A 23,357-nucleotide genomic window follows, 5' to 3' on the forward strand; every position below is an offset into this window, starting at 1 on the left:
CCAAGCTCGAGCTGTGGTGACATGTAAAAGGGCCAGCGATCGACCCTGGAGCGGGAAAAGGGCTCCAGATCTGACCTAATTTAACTTGTTTTTTTTATATATATATATATACATAAAGCCCTCAGTGTGGTTGATGTGTGAGTACACGGCAAAGCACAAATTGAATTTTTCCCTGGAAATACGAGTCCACAAGTGCACGAGCTGTGCTGTTTCCTTTGGCCGTGCAAGAGGACAGAAGGTGAGTGGGAAAAGGCCAAAAGGGAAAGAAATGGAGCAAGAAAAGACGGGTTGAAAGGTAGGAAGGGACAGAGGAAGAGAGGAGGAGGAGGAGGAGGAGGGGTGAGGAGAAAGAAGCCAAAAGAGAGGGAACGGTAGAACAACCTTTAAATGCCTGCTAATAAAAATAGAAGAGGACAGTTAAGCCAAGAAGGAAACTCACAGGACTCACCATTAAGTCAGTGTCAATTATATATTTCTTCATCCACACATTTGAAAGGTCGAATTAAAATGTCAACAGTTGAGCTCTCGAATGTTTAAAAACTTTTTTCCACACTGGATGAAGACTGTGTTGGCTCTGAGAGGCTGCAGGATATCCACATGGGAGTTAAAGCCAGACTATGTCAGTTTGTAATATGTTCATTTATAAATAAGAATAAGACATAAAATACATATTCTCTATGAATTTATTCAGTTACCTTTTGCAGCTGCAGATTTACCTGTGAATTGACGTTTCTAATTAATTGTATACCTGTTGCACTACATGTGGTGTAAAAACATCTTAGGGTAATTAAAGCAAATTATTTTTTTTACCTTTTGCCCTGTAATTCCCACCTGTGGTCACAGTGGCCGCTGTTCTGCCCAAAGTTGTTGAGTCATGATGAATAAAGTAGAACATTTAAGTTAATCAGATCATATGTAGGGTGTAACATGTCACTTGGAGAGTTCATTATCCTGACTTCACAACCTCCAGTGTCTCAGTTCTGACCCGTGCGACATAGGTTTGAGATGTTGGCAGGCGGTTTGTAATCGGTGTGGAGGCTGAAGCAGATCTGACAGGTAACTGCTGCAAAATCCATTAGTTGAAGAGGACGTTTGCTCCCAAAAATTACCACTTCCCCCAAAGCACAGCTCAGTTTAGGGGGAAAAAAAAACCTTAAAAAACTAAACAGCAGCGTTTCTATCAAGAAAAATGTTGCAATAAAATAAATAAGAAAATCGTTTCAGCTCTAACTGTAATCAGTAAATGTTCGTCTGCGTCATGTGTTTATGTTGTTTGTGCTGCGTTCGCTAACACGTGAAGGCTTTGCAGCATGTATGCAGGTACTGTGTGTGAACGATGGAGGCGACAGGAAAAAGAGCATTTGAGTGGAGCACATCACACAGGTGGAGTTTTACCTACCTTGACATTACCCAACACACACACACACATACATGTACATTCTGAGTCTGCAGGTCACTTCAGTGTGGGTGTGTTTGGTAAATATGCCATCCCGGCCTTTTCCCAGTCCACGGAGAATGTGGAGCTTTCATTCGTCTGATTAAGGGGCGAGGACAAATATGCCGTTAAAGGCGAGGCCCAGCTATACTCCCCTACACACACACACACACAATCTTAACACTGTGTAGCCCCAACACAGGTGCGATCCCACACAGGTCTTTCCAAAACATGAGGAGAGGGGGGAGGGGGGTAGGAGAGGATAACACTTAAAGGTTGAGTCTGGAGTTTTGTGCCCAAAAATAAACGTTAAGACTTATACAAATGAAATCCATCTTAATCATCACCTATGGGCTTCTAGTCCTGCGTGGTGGTGTCTGTGTCTGCAGCGCCAACTCCCCCTGCCTGTATTTTGGTATTTTGCTCTGTTTTGTTGTGCACGTGGACGTTTCTGGGTGCAGAGTCTGTGTTTTCTCTCCAGCCAATGACGGAGCTCAGGTGAAGCTACGTGCAGCAGAGTAGGAGGGCTCAGCTATGGCTGCTAGCCGCACTAGCTGTCTCTGATGCTAACAGGTGCTAGCACGTCTCTCTCTCTCAGCAGCAGCAGTCAGGACTGCAAACGAAAAAGAAATACAGTCTGAGTGAAGCGATGGAGCCGCGGACCGATTCCCGACCGTCACCGACAACTAAAGCCTCGACTGGTAACAAGTATGAGGATCGTTTGGTGAGCTAGCTCGATGCTAAATTCGGCAAGCGGTAGCGGTTAGCATCTGCCGCTAACACCCGCTTCCCAGCTCACCACAACAACATAACAACATAACACAGAGGCTCCCGGTGTTGGTGATGGTCGGGTTTCGGCCCACAAACTGCAATGAACAAAACTCCAGACTCTACCTTTAGGCTAATAATAAGAATTAATAATAATAATAATCACATGACAAGGAAGTTCTTAGTTTTGCCTTAGTGGGAGGTTTCCACCCTGAAAATCACCTTTTTAGTCTTTACTCACTTTAAGGCACGAGCAGTGACTCATGGGACAATCGGAGCATCCTCCACGTTCATGACAAACATTTCCTGTGTGGCTAGGAAACGTGCCACACACACACACAGCCATCAGCAACCTGCAAACCTCACAGTTCTCAGATTAGATCAGGAGCTCCAGTAAAAAAAAAAAAAAGTCAGATGTCTGTTTGTTTTCTTTGGTTTCAGCCTTGAGCACACACATGAACTGAACATTATATCATATATAAAGTTCCCTCAGCCCCCTTCCCTTCATCGTGTTTCTGCCGGGACACACACACAAAGAAGTCTCTATTGTCTCAGCTGTAACATATGGCGAGGAGCAGCCCACGCGATCACACTTTCATCATCAGCAGAGTTTTCTATGGAATCTAAATTCCTCGGCTTAGAGCACAAGCATGTGCACACTCATCCACACACACACACGGTCTATTTATGATCATGTGCCATATTTCCGTTCTCTTCCTCCCCCCTTTTTTTTCTCCCCACGTGACTCTCCTCCTTCCATGCTTAACCTCACCTCCCTCTCTTTAACCTCCCCCCTCTCCTCCTCCCTCCTTCTCTCCTTCTCTCTCGCCTTGTAATCTTAAATAGGTTTCACATGGAGCTGTGGTCAGGCCTTGTTTCTCTTGGCGCGGGCATGTCACTGCAGACACTTCCTCTTTGCCTTTCTGGAGGATGAAACATTTTATTTCTGGTCGAGAGTCTGGGCACTGCACCCCTGACGTCGTTTGATTTATATATTATTTAATTTCCTGTCTGAAAATTGGATGCAGCGTGGCTTCTTCCTTTTTCTTTCTCTCCTCCAGTGATGGGGTTATGGGGGGGGGTGGCTGGGGGCAGTTTTAAGGAAAGGGAATTAATATTTTTCCACCTCAGAAAGCAAAGCACCTCTCTCAGAGCCAATATCTCTGTATTAGATGTGAGTGGAGTCCGTGCACTGCATGGGCCTCTGTATATATAGTGTTGTCCATTAGTTACCACCTGAAAACCTGTTGTTGTGAGTTTTAAACAAGTTCAAGCAACATACTATTGAACATTTTTCTCCACAGTGATGCTAAACTATTTTGTATTTATTGTTTAATACTAATAATTTAGCAGTTTTTCCCTTTTCTGAGTAAATTCATCTGAGTAAACTGAATTTATTTGGGCTGAATTAAAGGGGAACTATGCAAATCTGGTGGCTTTTCCGCTGTTTTGCTAACGCTCCTCTTGTCCACGTGCATTTGTTTACAACAAAGCCGGCGAAAAATCAATACATGGAGCTGCGGATAACGTTACATTAACATATAAAATGTTACAGCGTATCTATTTGTGTAATTTTAACCGCCATAAACAAAAGATGGCCGGTTACGGAGCAGTTAAGGTAAAAATGTAGCATAGCCACGTGAGAAATCCTACTTAGTTCCTCTTTAAGTTGCTTTAAACTTGTAAACATCAAATTAGAAGACGTTTGTGATGATAAACTGATGTTTTATTGGTGCTTATCAATTAAGTTTTGATTAACCAGTAGATGAATCAGCAATGACAGTCCAGTCCTGCCTGCATTGTGACTTTTCACCGAACATTTTTGTGGTTTTCAGCGATACAGGAACTGACACTCACAGTTAAACAGTGACAGGACTGACTGGTTTGACTGGTGTTTATGTTATAACTGACCATGAAATCATAAAATAAGAGAATAACCTGTTTCTGTGACTTTAAATGGTTAAATCAGTGTTTATTCAATAATTAAACATGCAGTTTGTTAAGTATATGTTCATATGTGTTATAAACCATGATACCTTTGGTGTGTGTGTGTGTGCATTGGCCTGTTTAACATATCTGTGCAGTGTGTGCAATGTATTATACGAGCAAGTGCAGTGTGTGTGTGTAAAGTATGTGTGCAGGGCTTGTGGATTGATGGAGGAGAGGTTTTGTGGGAGGCAAGGAAAAGGGGGGGAGGTCGCTCCTGTAAATGTGGCCGTTTGTGTGTGAGGGAGGGGGGTGGGTGAGGCGGAGAGGACTGGACGTAGCCCGCTGTAGACACAAGGGCGGATTGATAGTAAACACACACACACACACACACACACATTCGGGGTCTAGTGGATCTGCTGCCGGTGTAGCCCGGCTAACAAGCCCTTCATTAAGGGCGTCTGATACACTCACTGAGCGCCTTTGTTGGAGGAGGAAGCGAAAAAGTACAGCAGACAGATTTGACCTGAGATGGTTGCTGTGCACTGCCAGCACTCACAAGCTTTTCTGTTTTTTTTTTCTACCCTTTTTTTTTCTCTTGAGGGGTTATTTTCATCACGCTGAGCAGGTTGTCTCACCTTCTCCTGGGAAATACTGATGGGAATTACATCGTTTCTCAGCTGCAAACATGTAGGAGGCGTGTAAATATGTGTCACTGCCTGCTGCCATGTGACATGTAATATACACCAACATGTAGTAGTGGGATGCAATTTTTTTATTTATTTTTGACAACATGGCACAAGTTTGCAGACCTATTAAGCCTATTTTCACATGCTGGTGTGTGTTCTGACCTCATTTAGCCTTTATCATATCTCTCAATCATTTTTATTCTCAACGTTTCAGCTCCATTTTTTATTTATTTTTTCATTTTTTTAACGCTTGAGATTATTACTGTCGCTATTTTGCGTCTCCAGCTAAATGTTGATACTTGCGACTTTTTATTCCACTCATATATTTCTGCTTGCCATGTTCTGGTGCTAAAAAGTGTCAGGTGTGTTTATGCAACCTCCACTTTGCTATGTTCTTATTTATACTCTGTTATTCTTCACTGTATCTCGTTACCATTTCGCTGCAACAACAACGGCCTAATTTCCTCTCTGGGTTCATTAAAAGCTTGGTGTTGTCTTATCTTACAAGGACAACAGGACCGCACATACAGAGCTGGACACACTGCAGTATATCATCCCACATACACTATATACTGTATATCCACTGTATATCCAATGTGATACAGCGGCGTGCTCTGAAACTGTATGATATAGGGTGTAGCTGTAAGTACAGAGGGAAGTGCAGTGCAGTGACCAGTAGAGCATAAAGGCCACTGTTGTGGCACCCTAATTGCTGCGAGCGCAGGAGGCGAGCGAGGGCCTGCAGCCCTGAGCGCTGCACGTGCCCGTCCTCATGTCGTAACCCCATTAAAACGACTGGACCCACTGGAGTCCTCTGGCTTCGTCTGACACGTTACCAGAATTCAAAATTAAATCAGATACAACAGGAAGCTTGATACTGTCTGATAAAACATTTTTTAAAAGGAACTAGAGGCTTAACGCTCAAGATTCATAATAGTTTATTATAATTTTAACACAGCTGACAAGAAGAGTTTTAATAATACACTAAATAATACCCATTAGTTATCTAATCCATGCTTTATAAATCTATAATAACAGGTTACACATGTTTATAAATGCTTTGATAACCATAGATTTGTGCTGTCTCATCAGCTCTGGGCAGGTTGCAAACATTAATAAGTTGTGAAATAATGATTTTTTTTCCATCAAATGTTGAGTTGTAAATGTCACAAAGTTACTTAAAAGGGACAACGAGGAGTTTGTATTTGGTTATAAAAAAGTCTCATATTAATGTGGATGAATCTACATTACCCACTTGTTAATGGGTCCATTTTCGATAAATATATCGTTTTGTCTTTATAGTTATTTTGATATTACTATTTAGTGGTCGGTTCGCCCAGCATTTCCTACTTTTGGTTTCCCAGACGCTGCCCAGCGGGTCATTGGAAATGTAGTGTGAAAACACTTTGCTTTCCAATACTCCTCGTTGTCCCTTTAATAATCACATTTTGGTCCATTTTGGTCCAACCTGGCAACCCAAAAGTCCCGATTAATGTGTTATTACAAGAAATAAAGTCGATAGTTAACACTTCTGTTGAGAACACACTGGTTCTGATGTTGGCTGGTTTCCATCTTAACTGCTTTGCGAACAATCAATCTGAAGGACGATCAGCTGTCAATCACCAACCTGCTGCTTGTTTCATCCTGCTTTCTTCTTCTTCCTCTTCCTCTTTGACTGTCGGACTTGACGTACGTCTGCCCCCTGAAGGTGATGCTTGTAAATCCATTCCCCCCAGATTGTAACTGAAAAAGTTCCGTCTTGAAATCAATGACCACAGCTCGGGGTTTAATGATCACCTTCCTCCGTCCCTCTCCCTCTCTGTCTCCGTCTCTTTGTGCTCTTTTGGAGAAGCCGATCTGTAGCCCGCTTGAAGATCAATAGGAAATCTAAATGACTTTTCCCGTCCGTATGAAACGAGTGAGAGCCGGCCGAGGTCAATGTGCCAGTCTCCACCAAACATGTCATTACAGTCGTCAGAGCCTCCTCTTCCTCACCGCTCTCACCGCTGCTGCAGACTCTTATTGACAGCAGCCCAAACAGTGGTGATGAACCTTTTTCAACAGGAATTACATATTACTCTTGCATGTGTTTCAGTGTGTGTGTGTGTGTGTTTGTATGTTCGTGCATTGGAGGCTTGGTTTTCAGAGGGGGTTTGAGAACCACCAGGGGAAACTTGTTATTAGAGGAATATGTGGAAACAAGGATGTGGTGGGCGCTCCAATTGAGTATCTATCACTTTTCCAGCGACCCATTTAAAAGCTCTTGTGGTTTTAAGAGGCTCCGTGGACGTTTTATTAAGGTGGAATGACTGACACAAGGATTCCCGACATTTCTGCTGGTGGTGGTGGCGGCGGCGCTGCAGTATATGAGGGAGCTTAAAGCTGGACACAAGTCAATGTAATGAATGTAAAAGTTTATGTGTGTTGTATTTTGCAGCACTTTATCATCTTTTTTTTTGTCTGTTTCGGTTGCTCTTCTTGGGGTTAATCCAGTGTGTTTAGATATATGAAGTATTTTCTCTTCGCCTTTAAAGGGATAGTTCAACATTTTGGCAAATTGGCCCATTGCCACAATCCCTATAGTCATAGCAGTAGGTTTGTTACCTTTAATCGTCGGTGCAAGCTATTTTTAGAACAGTGGAGCAGAGCCGTGAGCTGCTCAGAGCTACGCTACGGAGGCTAATGGGATTTCTTGGTTTCCCTCATCAAACTCATCAAATACACAATCCAACAACTCCAAAACGCTCTGGTGGACCAGCCCATGGCCAGCTGCGGCTTATTCCACTGATTGCAGTAAGAACCTACAAGGGGCAGTGGTTGTGTCTGAGCCACAAGCCTGATGAAGCCCACACGGGTGAAACGCGTTGCTGCTTGACTTTTTAAATAAATAAATAAGTGTTTATACGACCCCTTTGTGTGCGGTGGAACTCCTTCCCTTTTTTTGGACTTTATTCCCTACACCACCGGCACCATTGTGAGATTCTGATCTGTGCTCCTTCTCAATTTTTGCTCTGGTGGACAAGTTGTGACCTGCACATTTACTACGCTATGAGATAATAATGGATACGAGACAGAGTTGTTTTAGAGGTAAATTCATGCAAAACTGCTGCTGATCGGCCGTTCTAAAAATAGCTTGCACCGACAAATAAAGGTAACGAACCTACTGCTATGACTATACTGATTATGGCAATGGGTCAATTTGCCAAAATGTTGAACTATCCCTTTAAATGTGACTTTTTACTTCCATGATCGAACAAACAAACCTTTTTTGAAAAGCCTTAAACCTTAAACCTTTGCGCCAGGCTTTAGACTCCCCATTAGAGAACAGTAGACGACCTGTTATACCAGATGTTTCTTCAACGCAGATGTTGCAGACGAAGGTTCTAGAGGAACCCTCAAATCAAAGGAAGAAGGTGAAAAACAACACATTCAGGAGTGGTGATTTTCAACCAAAAACCAACAGTGAAAAAGGGTAACGACATGACACTTTGATCATTACTTCTCATGATCTCATCCCAGAAGACACACATCCTGTCCCTTACGATGATTGAAGCGTCTCTGTTGCTCAGGAGGTCGTCGACCGGCCGGCTCGTCCACCAACGGGAACATCAGTGGTTTCGATTCCCGGCTCGTCCAGTCTGCATGTCAATGACGTATCGTAGGTCTGTGACTGTGGGTGTGAACGGGTGAATGTAGATTCCCTTTGTGAAGCACACAGACGGAGACGAGCTCAGGAGTATCTGCAAAAGTTTTGGATTCTATCTGCGTTTCGTCTAAAACATGTGTGAACAAATCTCAAAACGCCATCTTTGGCATTTTCATGTATACAACCAATATGCAGCTTTTGTGAAATGATGTGATAGACCTGTCTTTCTAACCTCTATGACCTCAGCTTCTCCGCTAGAAATCACGTAACAACTACCAAAATGGTGGACTACAGGCCTGTACAGAAGGCACCGAGTCTTTTATTAGAGCCACTTCAGCAAAACCTTCTGCTCCTGTACGACTGTGCTGAGCAACAAATGGTCACGGACAAGTTGATATACAGTGTGCAAACTGTTATGCACACGTTCTTCTGTGTTTTTTGGTGTATTCCTGTGGCAGCGTTACACCGCCACAACGTTTAGAGACATTTTCAGTGGTTTTGTGTGTATGCATTTTAAATGGGAGACAACGCGCTCAACTCACATGAACAGAAACAAAAAGTGGGTGCTGAATTTCTAATGAGGTATAAAGTTCAAAAACTGTAAGAAACACTTGGATTGCTGTTTCTTACATTTTTTTAACCCTCCTGCTGTCCTCCTGTGTCAAGGAAGGAAGGACAAAGGGAAAGAAGGAAGGGAAAAAGGAAGGAAAGATAGATGGAGAGAGGGAAGAGATTGGGTCAAAAAAGAAGGAAGAAGTAAGGACGAAGGGAAGGGAGAGAGGGAGGCTAAATGGATTGTGGAAAGAAGGAAGGGAAAGGGAAGGAAAGAAAGATGGAGGGAGGGAACAGACCAGGTCAACTGGATCAAAAGAGGAAGGAAGAAGAAGGAAGGAAAGAAGCAAGGGAAAAGGGATTGTGGAAAGAAGGAAGGATGGAGGAAGTGAACAGATTGGGTCAAATTTGACCCAGAAGGACAACAGGAGGGTTAACTTTGTGTGTATGCAGACATTTTTTCAAGAACAAAAAAGATAGAGATGAAACGTATAGACGAGGCCTGATTGGTTGATAAGAGCATAGAAGTTCAGTGTGTTTACAATGCACCACAGGAGTTGTTGAATGTTTGTATCATCAGCTCAGATGTGCTGAAGGACGAGCCCCGAAAACCCCTGATTCAGAGAAGTTTGTCACAGGCGTTACTGTTTAACCTGAACCAGCTGCACTGGCACCAGCTTCACCGTAGCGCTTTCTGCCTCGTCATCAAAACCACCCTCTTTGACTCAGTATCAGCCCGACTTTTTTTTTTTTTTTTTTTTTTTTCTGGGTCATCTTGAGTCAGCAAGTCTCCAAACTGAGGAGTTCTTGATGATTGCTGCTGTTTTTTTTTTTTTCTTTTCTGTTTTTTTTTCTCATTTGCTTTTGCCTTTTTACGACTGGCTCCGTGCCACCTCCAGGAACTCTGAGCTCGCCCACCACATCACCAGAGAGCAGCCACTGCAATGCATCAGCAGCGCGGCCCCCCACCCCACCCCTCCCTCTCCATATATTTAAGTGATTGCTGACATAATTTATGAAGGGAATGAAAAATAAAGTCTGCATTGCAATAAAATAAAACAGAGAGAGAGGGAGATCTATAATTTATTTGGCCCGCCACAATTCAGCACTCTTCACCACCAACCCTGACCCCCAACCCCACCACCCCCTCCTCAACACACACACACACACACACACACACACACACACACACACACACACACACACACACACACACACACACACACACACACACACACACACACACACACATATGCACTCTCATTTCTGTGCATTTGCAGTTTTTCGCCTTCCTCCTCCTTTTCCTCCTCAGAGGCGCAGGGGGCCCGTCTTTAAGGGGTTGTAGGTTGCTGTATTTGTGGTGGTGGTGCACTGCAAAAACTCAAAATCTTACCAAGAATATTTGTCTTATTTCTAGTTAAAATGTCGTTTCTAGTCTAAACAAATCTAATTATACTAAAAATAAGACTCAAAGTAGCTTGTTTTTAGACACTTTTTACTTTTTTCAAGCATATTTTCACTTGAAATAAGTAGAAAAATCTGATAGTGGAGCAAGTTTTTCTTTGTTATTACAAGCACAAAAAACTTGCTTTCACTGGCAGATTTTTCTACTTATTTCAATTGAAAATTTGCTTGAAAAAAGTGAAAACTGTCTAAAAACAAGTACATTTTTAGGTGATGAGTCTTGTTTTAAGTGGAAAGAGATTCGTTTTGACTAAAATTGAGACATTTTGACAAGAAATAAGACAAATATTCTTGGAAAGATTATGAGTTTTTACAGTGTGGTGGGGGGTATCAAGGTGCTGCTGTAGGAGTGTGTGTGTGTGTAGGTGTGTGTGTGTGTGTGGGGGGGGGGTCAGCACTGGATACTGGACGCTGCTGGACTTTTGGCTCCGGTGTAGGAATGCCTTCACGTTTACAAACAAACTGGCTCTTTCGCTCGCCCTGTTTGCCTTTGTGGCTTTCTGTTTTTTTTCAAGGCCTGTACGGGCAAACACACAGCAGGAAACACTGGCTTGTTGATCGCCTTCACAGACCAGCTCATAAACCCAGGGAGCATGAATGCCGAGGCCTGTGTGTGTGTGTGTCGTTTGTGTACTTCAAGAGCAGCTCCGGACATTTATTTTCCTCCCTCTTTTTTTTTTTTTTTTTTAATAAACCCGAGGGGTGTTGTGGAAGTAAACAAGCAAATAATTATTAACCGTTGAATCATGAGACGGAGGCAGAGGGAGCGGACGCGTTCCTGTAAGTCAACGTAAATAAGAAATTACAGTCTTGATTATTGTGCTGCAGCTTTTTTTTTTGTCTGTTCCTGTTTATGGGTGTTGCTTGGAAACAACACTAAATCATATTGTTCAACATGTGGCATCCCTCTCGCTCGTTTACTCGCCCGGCCCTCGAAGTCGGTTTGTAAACAGGGGAACAGGGATACGTGGCCTCATTGTTTCGCATCATTATTACTGACAGGCCTAAATGACTTGAATGATGAGAAACCCTCGCAGAAAATTAACCCAGCCCCGTGTGTTTACCCAGCCTGAATCATGCCGCTCACTGGCTTGAAACAGAAGAAGGAGGAGGAGTAGGAGGAGGACGAGAAGGGGGCAGCAGGCCTCACATCCTGACATCTGCAAAGCACCTGTCCCAAGTCGTGCATGATGCAGGCCGAGGCCGGAGCACGTTGAAACAGCCTGCACTCCCCATGCAGGCCTGTCCTCGGCTGTAACAGTGGACGACCTCCTCCTCTGCTGCACTTCTTCCTCTTCTTCCTCTTCTTCTTCTTTTTCTCCTGTCGCCACCGAGTCTGAGCGGTTTATTTGTTTCGGATGATGATGTCGTGTTGTTGATAGTTTTATCTAAACGTGGAGATGTGTTTTCCTCCAACTGAATCACGGACCTTGTGTTGAGACTTTAAGCTTTGGGTTCATGTTTGACACATTTAGACAGTATTAGTGCAGCAGCCTACAGTACATCGGCTTTTTATTGCAGCTCCTTATCTTTGTCTCACCGTCAGTCGACCTCAGTGAGGAAACTGCTTCACTGTAGACTTTGACTTATTGCTTTGCACAGTTGCAGCTGTTGGAGCCCAACACTTCAACAGTAAACCTGAATAACCACATCCTGCGAACCACGTATCTTGAAACCTGTTAATTATCCTCTTTTTTTTTTTTTACCAGGTGAATTGTTTAGCAAACAAAAAGAAATTAGATAAACAGCTCGCTAACATTTGCTAATCGAGAGTGCAACAGCTGCTCTTTGTTAAGTTTCTGCCCTGGTGAGAGAAATTAAGTAAATTAGTAAATAGAAGTTGTAAATACTGGATGAGCATTACCCAAGTTAATGGGTTTGTTAGCGTGGCTAGGGTGCAAACATTAGCTAGGTGGCTAATGTCACACTTCTATCAGCTAAAAGGAGAAAACAACAGTCTGACAGACTTTTTTTTTAATTTATTCAGAGAAATAGGAGCTCTTTTTTGTTGTAGACTTAACGAAATATTTTTTTTTATTTTATTAAGTCTCTTTTTTGGAGGTAAAGTTGCTCAACAGCAGCTCAATTCCAAGTAGCTATTGGTGGGCAAGATACTGAACTTCAGGTTACCCATGATGGCTGCAACGCTTGTAGTGGTCACTTAGGATGAGAAAAGTGCACAAACATTAAACAATTAATTATTAAACTGTCATTTTCTTTCTTGAATCCTCAGCAAAATCTTATTCAGTGGGTTTTCTCATTCAAAAACTGAAAATGAATCAGCCCCGATGTAATAACATCTTGATTAAAGTTGATTTGATTACAGCTTTATGTTCTGTAGCCTAGTGTCTACATAGTTTCTGAGCCTGTTCATGCTTTTGTGAACAGGCAGCAGTGGTTAAAGGGACAGTGCAACATCCGTGGTAGTTGTAAATTGTTTTTGCTTCACACGGTGTGATGTGAATATCTGGTATCAGCTTGCATGTCACGCAGCGTGCCACACAGTGCAGCTGCAGAGGGAAGGGCGGTGACCATCAGCGCTTCGCGGGCCACTGAACAATTTCCCTGGACCCACATTGCTCTACATTCACTGTGCAATATTCCAACACTCTCTCTCTCTCTCCCTCTCTCTCTCTCTCTCTGCTGCTGCTGCATCACATGACTGCATGTCCCACTAACCTCCCAGCAGACGTTATCAGCGGTTGTACAGGCGAATAGTTTCCTGCGAGGCTCTCGTCGGAGGGAGTTGTGTAAGCTGCCCCGGCTCAGAACAAAGCTGTGCTTCTTGAAAAAAAAAGGGAGGAGGAGGAGGGTGGCAGCGCTGGGAAAGGTGCCTGCCTGGGCTCCATCAGCCATCGCCGCCGATTTTCGGAAGTGAGTCACTCCTCTGGCGTGTGCAGAATCTCTCCCCGAAAAGTTCACCTGCAGCACTCCTCCTCCATTTCAGCCGTTGCATAATGCCATCAAGTCCTAGGAACTACTGTATTTACACTTCAGACACAGCAAAGCAGAAATGTTCGTTACATACACATTTCTCATTAAAAGAGATGCTCCGGAGGCAGAAATAATCCTATTAAGTAAATCTTAAAGGGCAGAGCCAGGGCCTACACATTGTTTTATTGCAGATTGCAGTAGTAAAGTTCCTTCTTAGATGAAAAACTCACAAGAAACTGAACTGTACAGTGGAGAAATGTGTGCAAAACCAAATTTTTTAATGTACTCTAATCCAAAATTGTTCATTTTCCTTGTTTCCTTTCCAGCCTGTAAAAAGTTCTTCACTTTACTATTATGTTTTATATGATGATTGACATTTTTAAAGACCTAGTTAAACTCCCGTTCACCTATTGTTTATATCATACGCCTCATTTTTTCCTAGGATTTCAGTGATTACATGTCGTACTTCAGCTGATTTAGCTGATTGTCTTCTCCAAAGCATGAAGCGCCAACGCTGCACCGCTGTAATTTACTGCGCTCACATGGCCAACGGGATGTGATCAATATTTCTAAGGGATTTAATACGTTCAATATGTAAGCTGTAAATGGTGATAAATCAGAATCAGAAGTTTGAAATGTTTTCACGTCCACAGACGATCACATGCGGCACAGACAGCGGCCGATCTGTCAGTGGCTGTGCAGATTATATACAGGCTTTTGATGTTCGTGAGATAAAGATATTTCTACAGATACAGATAAACAAAATGCTGCTCTGTTGCTATGACAAATCTGCCCTCAGCTGTGTATCGCAGAGTCGATCGGCCGCTCACGTGGTCCTGTGGTGGACGCAGCAGCAGCAGCGCTCGGCCTGACAGCTGAATATCTGTGTCTGTTTCCTGTCCCAGATAACAGCAGTATGCAGAGAGGCTGCCCTCCTGGCCCTGCAAGAGGACATCAAAGCTCAGCACATCGAGGCCAGACACTTTGAAAGTGCCCTGAACACTGTGAAACCCCGAATCCCCGACTCTCTCATCCAGTCGTATATCAGCTATCAGCAGCAGCGCAGCGGCCTGGGCTTCTTCTGAACCACGCTGCCATGGACACATCCACAACTAAATAGCTTTTTCTTCTTATTCTTCTCTTATTATTTTAAAAAGTCTAAGTTTTCTTCTCACAGGAGAAGTCACCGACCAACACGATAAGACGGCGTCCAGCTGAAAAGTGGTCGATGCTGATTTTGGCAAAATGGGGAAGATTTCTTTTTTGTAGCTGCTCTGCCAAGTTATGAATGTTTTTTTTTATTTTATAGCTATTAGAAAACAAATGTGGTTAAAAAAGTGGCTTCGAGTCCACGCACTATCAAGCCAAATAGAAGAATTTAGTTTCCCGAAAATGCCTGTTAAAATCTTGGCTGTTCCTTAGACTGAAGTTTCAAAATACTCAGCAGCTCAGCAGGACGAGGACGGCGTTGTTTCTTTTATTTCATTTCTTTTTTTTTTGGTTTGGTTTTTGCAAAAAGAAAGTGTGATGATATGAAATGTTGATAATGTATTAAAACACATTATTTATGTACTGATTGTCTGTGGTTGCCTTGTGTCTTTTTTTCCCACAACACATTGTTCACACTTTATAGTAAGAAGTAAAGTTGCAAAAAAGCAAAGAAACACGTTTTTCTGACACTGCATTTGCAGCCAAGTTAGAAAAGTCTGAAAGTGGACGCATATTTTCTAGTAATTCAGTGTGTTTCAATGCAAAAGTTACAGGTTTAGACTGGATTTGAACTCTTCACATGCATATATCTGCTTCGGCTCAGCTTTAAACCCCTCCTGCATGTTTTACTGCCACTTAATGATTTTTATTAGTTGAACTACTTATGGATCTTATGTGCAGTTCTTGCACAATCAAATCCTGCAGGTTTATATATGTATTCAGGGGAAAAAAGATCCAAGACTTCAGCCTCATATTTTGAAAAGATTGCAATAAACCTCAAGTCTGTTTTACGACAGATTATTCTGCAAGTGGAGAGAGAATAAACCCTCTAATCAGGATATTCTGTTTCTGTGGATTAGGGTTTGTAAGTGAGGACCTGAGGACCCCCCCACCCCCGCTTCAAGGACCTCTGATGGTTACTAAACCCCTAGTTTGGGAAACTGTGCTCTACATCCACGGGGAGAAAAACAGCCGCGGCTGGTATATTCATCACATTCATCCATGGAAAATCAGCTAATTGCTGTAATCGTGAGATTTCCGTCCGCACTTCCGACCACTAAGAGCAGGGGATCCAGGCGGCCATCTGTCGGTCTACCAGGACTGGCTTTATCACCGAGAGACTCCGCTTTAACATCGAGCTCTCAAAAAAAAAAAAAAAAAAACTTGACTCTTTCCTGCGCCACAGCAGAGTCACTTTAACAGTCCGTTAACTCTGCTCAGGCTGCAGCTCGCTTTCTTTTTTGGAAGCTGTTGCTGACCCGAAATGGCACCGAGGGTCATTCATCTATTGATTTTTCCATTTGAATAGGATAAATTGACTTTGTATTGAACTTCCTTTTCTCATGGATCCGGATGTAGCGCATCCGCGACACCAATCAAACCAGACAGTCAGGAACAGAGGGGAGGGGAGAGGGAGAGGGGGGTGGGGTGGCAGGAGTGAGGAGGGAGGGAGGGAGGGGGGAGTCTTTCCCCTGGCTGCAGGGCTGCGTTTTTCTTAAGGTGGACTGGAACTAAACTCCCCCCCTCCACCACCTCCTCCTCCTCCTGCTGCTGCTCTCCCCCCTCCCTCATCCAAAATAAGAAATCTTGCCCATGAAACTCATCAAATGATGGGAAAGTGTCCGTATCAGAGAGTTACACAAGCTGCAGACTCATCTCCACACATTTGATTTCCTCTGATGACATGCGTAAATGCGTAATGGGAACATTCCGGAGAGGGGGAAAGGAGGGAGGGAGGGTGGGGATGGGGGGGCATAGACATCCTGTTGATGTTTCTTCCCTGAATTGTCTGAAATCACAGTTTGTCTGTGCAGAAGAGAAGACACACAGTGAGGTCTCAGCTCATGCAACAGAGTACACGTTGAATCAAATTAACTTAGAATAGGACTATAACATTGAAGTGAATATGACAGTCAGTCAGATGTGCAGGTTTTCTACAGAGATCTGATCCTGATGTGAACTTCTCAACAACTTGGATCATCTGAAGTTTAAATAAAAAGTTAAACACTCCTATTTAGTTTATTTTTAGTTTATCGGCTTCGTTTCCCATCAGTTAATATCACCGCTTTCAGTTTAATACACAGTTTAAAGCTTTTACTTTCACTTCTTTGCCAACCTATACGCTCTATATAAGAAAAATACACTTATATGATGTTTATATGGCCAATACAAGAAGATCAAAATGCCTTGAACTGCTTTATTAATAGTGGGGATCTATATGTATTAAGTGGTTATAGCCTAATGGCTTTTTATCTTTATTTGGACCGAGATGATATTTTAGTTTATATTTTACAAGCAGAGAAAAAAAAATGATTAAGTGAGACTTTTATTTTTCCTCTCATTTCCTTCCATGTGTGGTCTGTGTAGTGAGCAGCCAGAGTATAAATAGCCTTAAATGGCGCGTTTATTACATTAGGTAACTTTTAGTCACATTAAAACATTATTCACATCATTATTCATAACCCACAGGAACGGAAACTAGTAGTGTGAGTGCATGTGAGTGTATGTGTGTCATTGTGTGTGTGTTTTCCTCCCTGAGCCCCCTCACCGAGAGCCAACCTCGACATAAAACTGCCGTTCCACCTTAACTAGTGCACACATCTCTATTGCCCGGCCTTCTACATCTGCCCAATGAATCAGGAGCGGATGCGATGTATCCTTTTTCAGTGGAGTGAATGGCCAATGGGAGTTGGCTTGTCGAGCAAACACTGAGTCCTGCGTTCCCATTCATTCAGTGCTGAACAGGCAACGCAGAGCTGGAGAGAGCGCACCGTCGCCCGAGACCCGACGACGCTTTTTTTTCTCCCTCCTCTCTCTCTCTCTCTCTCTCTCTCTGCACCAGAGCGCAGCAGCAGATTCCCCGCAACAATAAGTCAGAGCCAGAACTCCAGCTCAGCTCTCTGCAAGAGGCACCAAGAAGAAGAAGAAGAGGAACTCTGGGATATAAGCTACAAGATTTCACTGCTTTCTAACGCTGTGATTTTAATTTAAATTTTATTTTATTTTATTTTTTAAAAATTCTTCAACAATTCACACGGGACTTCCAGAAGCTTTGAGGGGCAACGTTGTCTTTGCTTTTCTATTTTTGTAAAGATTGTCCTCTCAAGTGCGCAGCAGTCCTCCGGGTGCCTTCTTCTTTCCTTCCCCTCCGCGCGCTTCCATCAGAATCTCCACCGTGGATTTACTGGGGCTTTTTTATCCTGGGACGAGTGCATGCGTAAAAAAAACCCCACGCTGCTGAACTTTTCTTTACGCCAACCAACCAAGAATTAACAATCAATCAATAAATAAAGGGAATAACGCAAAGGGATCCTACACTCGCACTTGGATTAACAAGGCTGTGAATGTTATGCATTAGACCTGGTGAACTAGTCTCCGTGTGGACATTGGCCCCTTCCTTGTGGATGGAGTGTTAGTAGGCTCATCTGGTTGATGGATTCGACTTTATGGATGACTGCATATAGGTACGTATCTTTATTTATCTTTATTTATTTTACACTTGTTGTACGCACGTTGTGTTTGTGCTTTTAGCGGCGTTTCTTGCCGGAGAGAAGCAGCGGTGTGTGTGCTGTTGCGCCGCTGTGTAGCGAAATAAATGTTTTCGACTGACTGGTGCACAAACCCCGGAGAGGTTCCGTCTCTTTCTTTAAAAAAAAAAATGCTTTACGCGTTTGGCACGTGAAAAAAAACACCCGCAGCTGAGGGCTAGGTGATTAGAAATAAAAGAAAAAGGAGAAAGAGCGACAGAAGTCGGTCTCGGTGAGTTGATAGAAGTTGATGGATCTCCATGCCCGTGTCCTTCTGCGGCTCTGCTGTAATAAACACCCCTCCCCCCACGGCGGTTGTTTTCATTCATAAGTTTTTCCCCGAGTCTGTTTGGATGCGTCCTGTAATATCTCCTGCTCTCAGCCTCGTAGCAGGATCCTGCTTCTTTTTTCTGCTGTTTTATCGCTGCGCACCGACTCTCCCTCTCTCGCTCCGGGACACGCTCCTGTGCGGATCAGCCTGCTCGCTCGTGCTGCGTCTCCCACTGACGCTCTGCCTCTTACTAATAATGAGAGTTTGTTGGTATTAATGGCATAAACACACACACACGCGGTTATTTACTTCTTATTAGAAACGTCAAGCGTCTCTCTGCAGCTTTAGGATGAAGTTTTACTCGGACAAGTGTCGAGCGCAGAGTTCGGTTTGTCTGTATTTTGTCGGAACTTGGTCTGACCTTAGGATTCTTTTTTTTTTTTTTTTTGCTCTACTTTTGTCCCCATTTCCCTGAAATCCTTTTTGGTGTAGTAATAGAATACTAAGTGAGGCAGCTCATTTAGTTCCCTTGGATCGTGTCCTCATTTCGTCGCCGCGGTGCATTTAAATGTTAACTAGTCATACAAATGTAAATGAGCAGGGGAAGTATTTGTAGGGCCTGCTGAAGTTTAGATGTGAGCGTATTTGGGGAGGAAGGTACAAAAAGTCTTGTTAATAGTCAACTTTTTCCCCCGGGTTGCCTCACTTAACCGGATCAAAAGTGACAGATTGTCACGTTGACAGGATGAGAACTGGGGAGTGTGGATCGAGTTTAGATGCAGCTCAAGTGTGAGATTTCTTCTTAAACATCAGTCCACGTTGAGAGTTTCTGTTTCTGTAGCTGCAGAGTCAGTTTAGTGTTGTGGTTCAGGAGTGATGATGATGATGTTGTGATGCTGTTTGGGGTCTACATGTTATATCCAGGGAGTCATGTGGAGCCTCTTCCATCAGGACACTGTGTGTTTGCCAGTTTTGCCATGTTTTGGCTCTCTCTGATCATGTCCCCTCCCTCCTGCCTCTCCTTTGTCTCTCCCCTCTCTCTTCCCCCCCTCTGGCAGGTTTTCCGATGCATGCCAAGTCTACGGTGAATGTCGGAAGTGGTGATCCCCCCAGATGGAGCTCCAAAGTCAACATGGCCCCGGCGGTTCATTAGTGGTGATCCAGCAGCCTTCCCTGGAGAGCCGGCAGAGGTCGGATTACGAGCGGGAGCTCCAGCATGCCGCCATTCTCTCCCTGGACCAAATCAAGGCCATCCGCTCCAGCAACGAGTACACCGAGGGGCCCTCGGTGGTACGGAGGCCCCCTGCGCCCCGCATGGCCCCCAGGCCCCAGGACAAGCAGGAGAGGACTCACGAGGTCATCCTCGTCAATGTGAACAACAATTATGAGCACCGGCCGTCAGGCCACCACCATCACGTCAGGGGCGGCGTGGTGGTCGTGGCTGGGGGGCAGCAGTATGGCGGGCCCCGGGCACCGGGGCTCAGCCGCTCCACTAGCACAGGAAGTGCTGCCAGCTCAGGGAGCAACAGCAGCGCCTCCTCTGAGCAGGGACTCTTGGCACGCTCGCCCCCCACCAGGCCCGGCATGAACTTGCAGCACCACCACCGAGCGGAGCGGCCTGTACGGACTCAGCCCAAGCCCAAGGCCCTTTCACAGCCCCAGCAGGGACCTCACTTCCACCAGCCTCCACTAGAGGCTCCACTCAAGCCCCAGGGCAAAGGGAAATCAGACTTTTCTGGCAGCGGCAACGGGGTGGTGGCTGCTGCTGGGCACCAGTTCATCTGTGAGCGCTGTGGGAAGTGCAAGTGCAGCGACTGCACGGCTCCCAGGAGCCTGCCTTCGTGTCTGGCATGTAACGGCCAGTGCCTGTGCTCTGCAGAGAGCGCGCTGGAGCACGGCACGTGCATGTGCCTGGTAAAGGGCATCTTCTACCACTGCTCCAATGACGACGAGGGGGACTCGTGCGCTGACCACCCCTGCTCGCTGTCACGCTCCCACTGCTGCTCTCGTTTCCTGTGCATGGGATTAATGTCGGTACTCTTCCCCCCTCTGCTATGCTACCCGCCTGTCAAGGGGTGTCTGAAGGCGTGCCAGAGCTGCTACGACCGGGTCAACAGGCCCGGCTGTCGCTGCAAGAACTCCAACACTGTCTATTGCAAACTGGAGAGCTGGGACCCACAGACCCAGGAAAAACCTTCCTGATCGCCCCTGTGTGTTTGTGATTGCGTGTGCGCGGGAGAACTCTTGATGTGGATCTTATGATGACAATGATAATGATGATGATAGTCACAAATTAATGTTTATCAAACACTCTCTAAGCACCTCCCACCCGCCTCCCCTCCTCACTGCGGAACCCTAAGGAGCTAAGCAAAGGAGTAATGAAAACCACTCAATTATTTTTTATTTTTTATTTTCTCTGGATCAGGACCATGTTTTTACAGACCAGTGTTTGCCTTAACTGTTTCTATGTCTATCCTCAGCTCCTCATTAACACTATTTTTTTATATATATGGAAAAAAAGAAAAGTTTTTCTTCCGTTTTTAGGTAGGCAGCTTCCTCCGGTGGGGGTCTGAGCGCCCGGCAGGGGGGAAGCTGCCTCTCACCAAATCTGTGAAGGACGATCTTCTATAGGGCGATTATGTAGCTGTTACCTGGTATTCATAGCAAAACAGGTATGTTTGAATTATTGGTTGCTACCACACTAAAAAAAAAAGAGAGAGAAAAAAAAGAAAACGTGGTTCCTATGCTCATGTTGCATTAACGAAAGCACATCCATCTCATAGTATTTCCTCCCACTTGGATATGTTTCTCTCCTTCCACCCATCTGAACTCTTCATACACATTCTGTGGCATTCTCCCATTGGTTTTTTGTTTTTGTTTTGTTTTTTTCTTTATTTTGTGTAAATTGTATTGCTCAAAATCCATAAGAGGAATTCTGGCTATTTTTTAAAAAAAGAAAAATGTCTGTTAAAACATTTTTTTTGTTGTAAAAAATATTTATTATGTGAAGCTCTATTATTTTATGATATTTATTGCAAGAGACAGTCTTAAATTTACTCATGTCTGAATATAACAAAAATATCAAATACTTACTGAAAAATTAAAGGGTGGCACAAAAGAAAACTATGTTAACTTTAATGCAGAAAATATATTAATTAATGAAAACAATAGCCCTGTCTGGTGTCTTGATTGAGCTGAACAGAAACTGGTCTGCGGAGTGAACGATGTGATTGGTGATTGGTGATTGATTATGATTGGCGGGTCCTTCCTGTTTCCTCCAGCTCATTGGCGAACAGCTAATCACTGTTTTTCCATGTGTGTGTGTATGCATGCATGCATGCGTGCTGTGTGTGTTCATGCTGGGTGTGGAATTCCTGGTAAAAAAAAAAAAAAAAAAAAAATCAGCAGTTAGAGTAGAAACAGCTTGTAGCTTGTAGAAATGGGACTGTTTACATTCTTGGAGGGGGCTTCTTTGCTGCGATTCTCCTCGGTAACCTTGAAAGCTAAACAATACAGGTCATTGACACGATTAGCCCCCGAAGCTGCTATAGCATCAACAAGAGCCTCCACCACATTTCCATGAGTTATGCTCACAGGAAGTAACTCTAAAGTTGTCCCCCCCCCCCTTAACTCTCCTTCTGCTCAAACTCCACACACCAGCCAACAAGTCATCACAAAACTATGTGCTATAGTTTATTCCCTGGGCTTTAACACGGCTAGATCGGGATGTTCCCAAACTCCCAAATGGTCTCCATATTGCAGAGAGGCCAACCAACAGTGTGTGTGCCTTGAGAAATGAGAGCGACCATTACGAGTAGCCAGGGCCACCTGTTCAAAGATAATAAACTGGGGCTATCAATGCTGGGCTTTTATGACGCGGTTCCTGCACTAAAGGCAACGACATGGGGGCAAATCCAGCCCCCACCAGATCCCACAGACCCCGCCGTTTGGTCGCCTCTTTTTTTTTTTTTTTTACTTTTTGTCATTGAATTTATCACTTGGGAAGTCCGCTGACCCCCACCACCCCTAAGGGGATGAGATCATCACTTTGAAAGTTGGTTGGCCGGGGCCAGAAATGCCAACAGTTGGGGGAAACACAAACTGTGACCAGGAAATTCTCTGGGACAAAAGGGAAAAAATATACTCGTGGGGGCTCGGGGTTTGGAAAGCTGCAGTGTTGGCAAGAAAACAACACAAACCGTGTCTGTAATCAGCCACATATGACGCTCGCTGGTGCCCTCAGGTGCTGTGCGCAACGGGCCTGGGATCTGTGGAGTTTTTGCTAAACAGGAACATGAAGCTAAAGAGCCCCACAGTTTTAAAGCTGCAACAGCAGTGGTGTTGAGCAGCAGGAACAGATAAATGCTCCACAGATAAGACGACGCTCATGGTAAACATGAGCACAAAGGAGCTGTGACCAGGCTAAGCTAACACTCTGACTAGCGTGCATCCAGTTTGTTCACAACTGTCTGCATTAAGACAACTGGGCCTTACTTAGCCTTACACGCTTTTCCGTCTCTTTTTGGTCAAATGTACGTTTTGTTGCTCTGAATAGTTAAGAGTGGATAAGCGACTTGTCAATTTCCTGTTACCTTTCAGAGCTGCAAATTGAGCCCTGTTTGCTCCTGGCTCATAGATGACAGCAAACAATAGGAGGCCTCTCTTTTTTTTCTTCTTTTTTTCAGGTTTCACTTTAGTTCCCCTGTATGGATAGAAAAGGGAGGAGGAGGAGGAGGACGGGGGGTGGGGTGGGGGGGGGGGGGGTGGTGGTAGTGTATTCAGGAGGCGGTGAACAGGAAGACAGTGTTTACTTGGTATTTTCCAGCCTAAGCCAAATAAGGAAACAGATCCTACTCCCACCATTTCCAGAACTTGGCTCTGCAAAGTCCTCAACACGTCTCTTAAATCTCTGATCTAATCAGCACAGGTGTCTAAA

At 44.2% G+C, this 23,357-nt stretch overlaps 2 protein-coding genes across 2 annotated transcripts in view; both read left to right on the forward strand.

Annotated features, from left to right (window-relative positions):
- The window catches only part of afg2a (AFG2 AAA ATPase homolog A), a 125,805-nt gene extending 111,008 nt beyond the window's left edge, over positions 1-14,797 (forward strand). The window contains exon 17 of the mRNA XM_083980445.1: positions 14,320-14,797. Within this exon, the coding sequence (XP_083836571.1) occupies positions 14,320-14,499 (180 nt within the window). The 3' untranslated portion in view covers positions 14,500-14,797. The remainder of the gene's footprint in view (positions 1-14,319) is intronic.
- A 2,472-nt stretch (positions 14,798-17,269) lies between these two features.
- Positions 17,270-21,559, forward strand: spry1 (sprouty homolog 1, antagonist of FGF signaling). The gene is made up of 2 exons (XM_083981046.1): positions 17,270-18,087; positions 19,480-21,559. The coding sequence occupies exon 2, from the start codon at positions 19,535-19,537 to the stop codon at positions 20,621-20,623; it is 1,089 nt and encodes a 362-aa protein (XP_083837172.1). The 5' UTR covers positions 17,270-18,087; positions 19,480-19,534; the 3' UTR covers positions 20,624-21,559.
- Positions 21,560-23,357: the final 1,798 nt, after the last annotated feature.

The sequence above is a fragment of the Trachurus trachurus genome (assembly GCF_905171665.1).
Source record: "Trachurus trachurus genome assembly, chromosome: 10".
NCBI classification, from domain to species: Eukaryota; Metazoa; Chordata; class Actinopteri; order Carangiformes; family Carangidae; genus Trachurus; species Trachurus trachurus.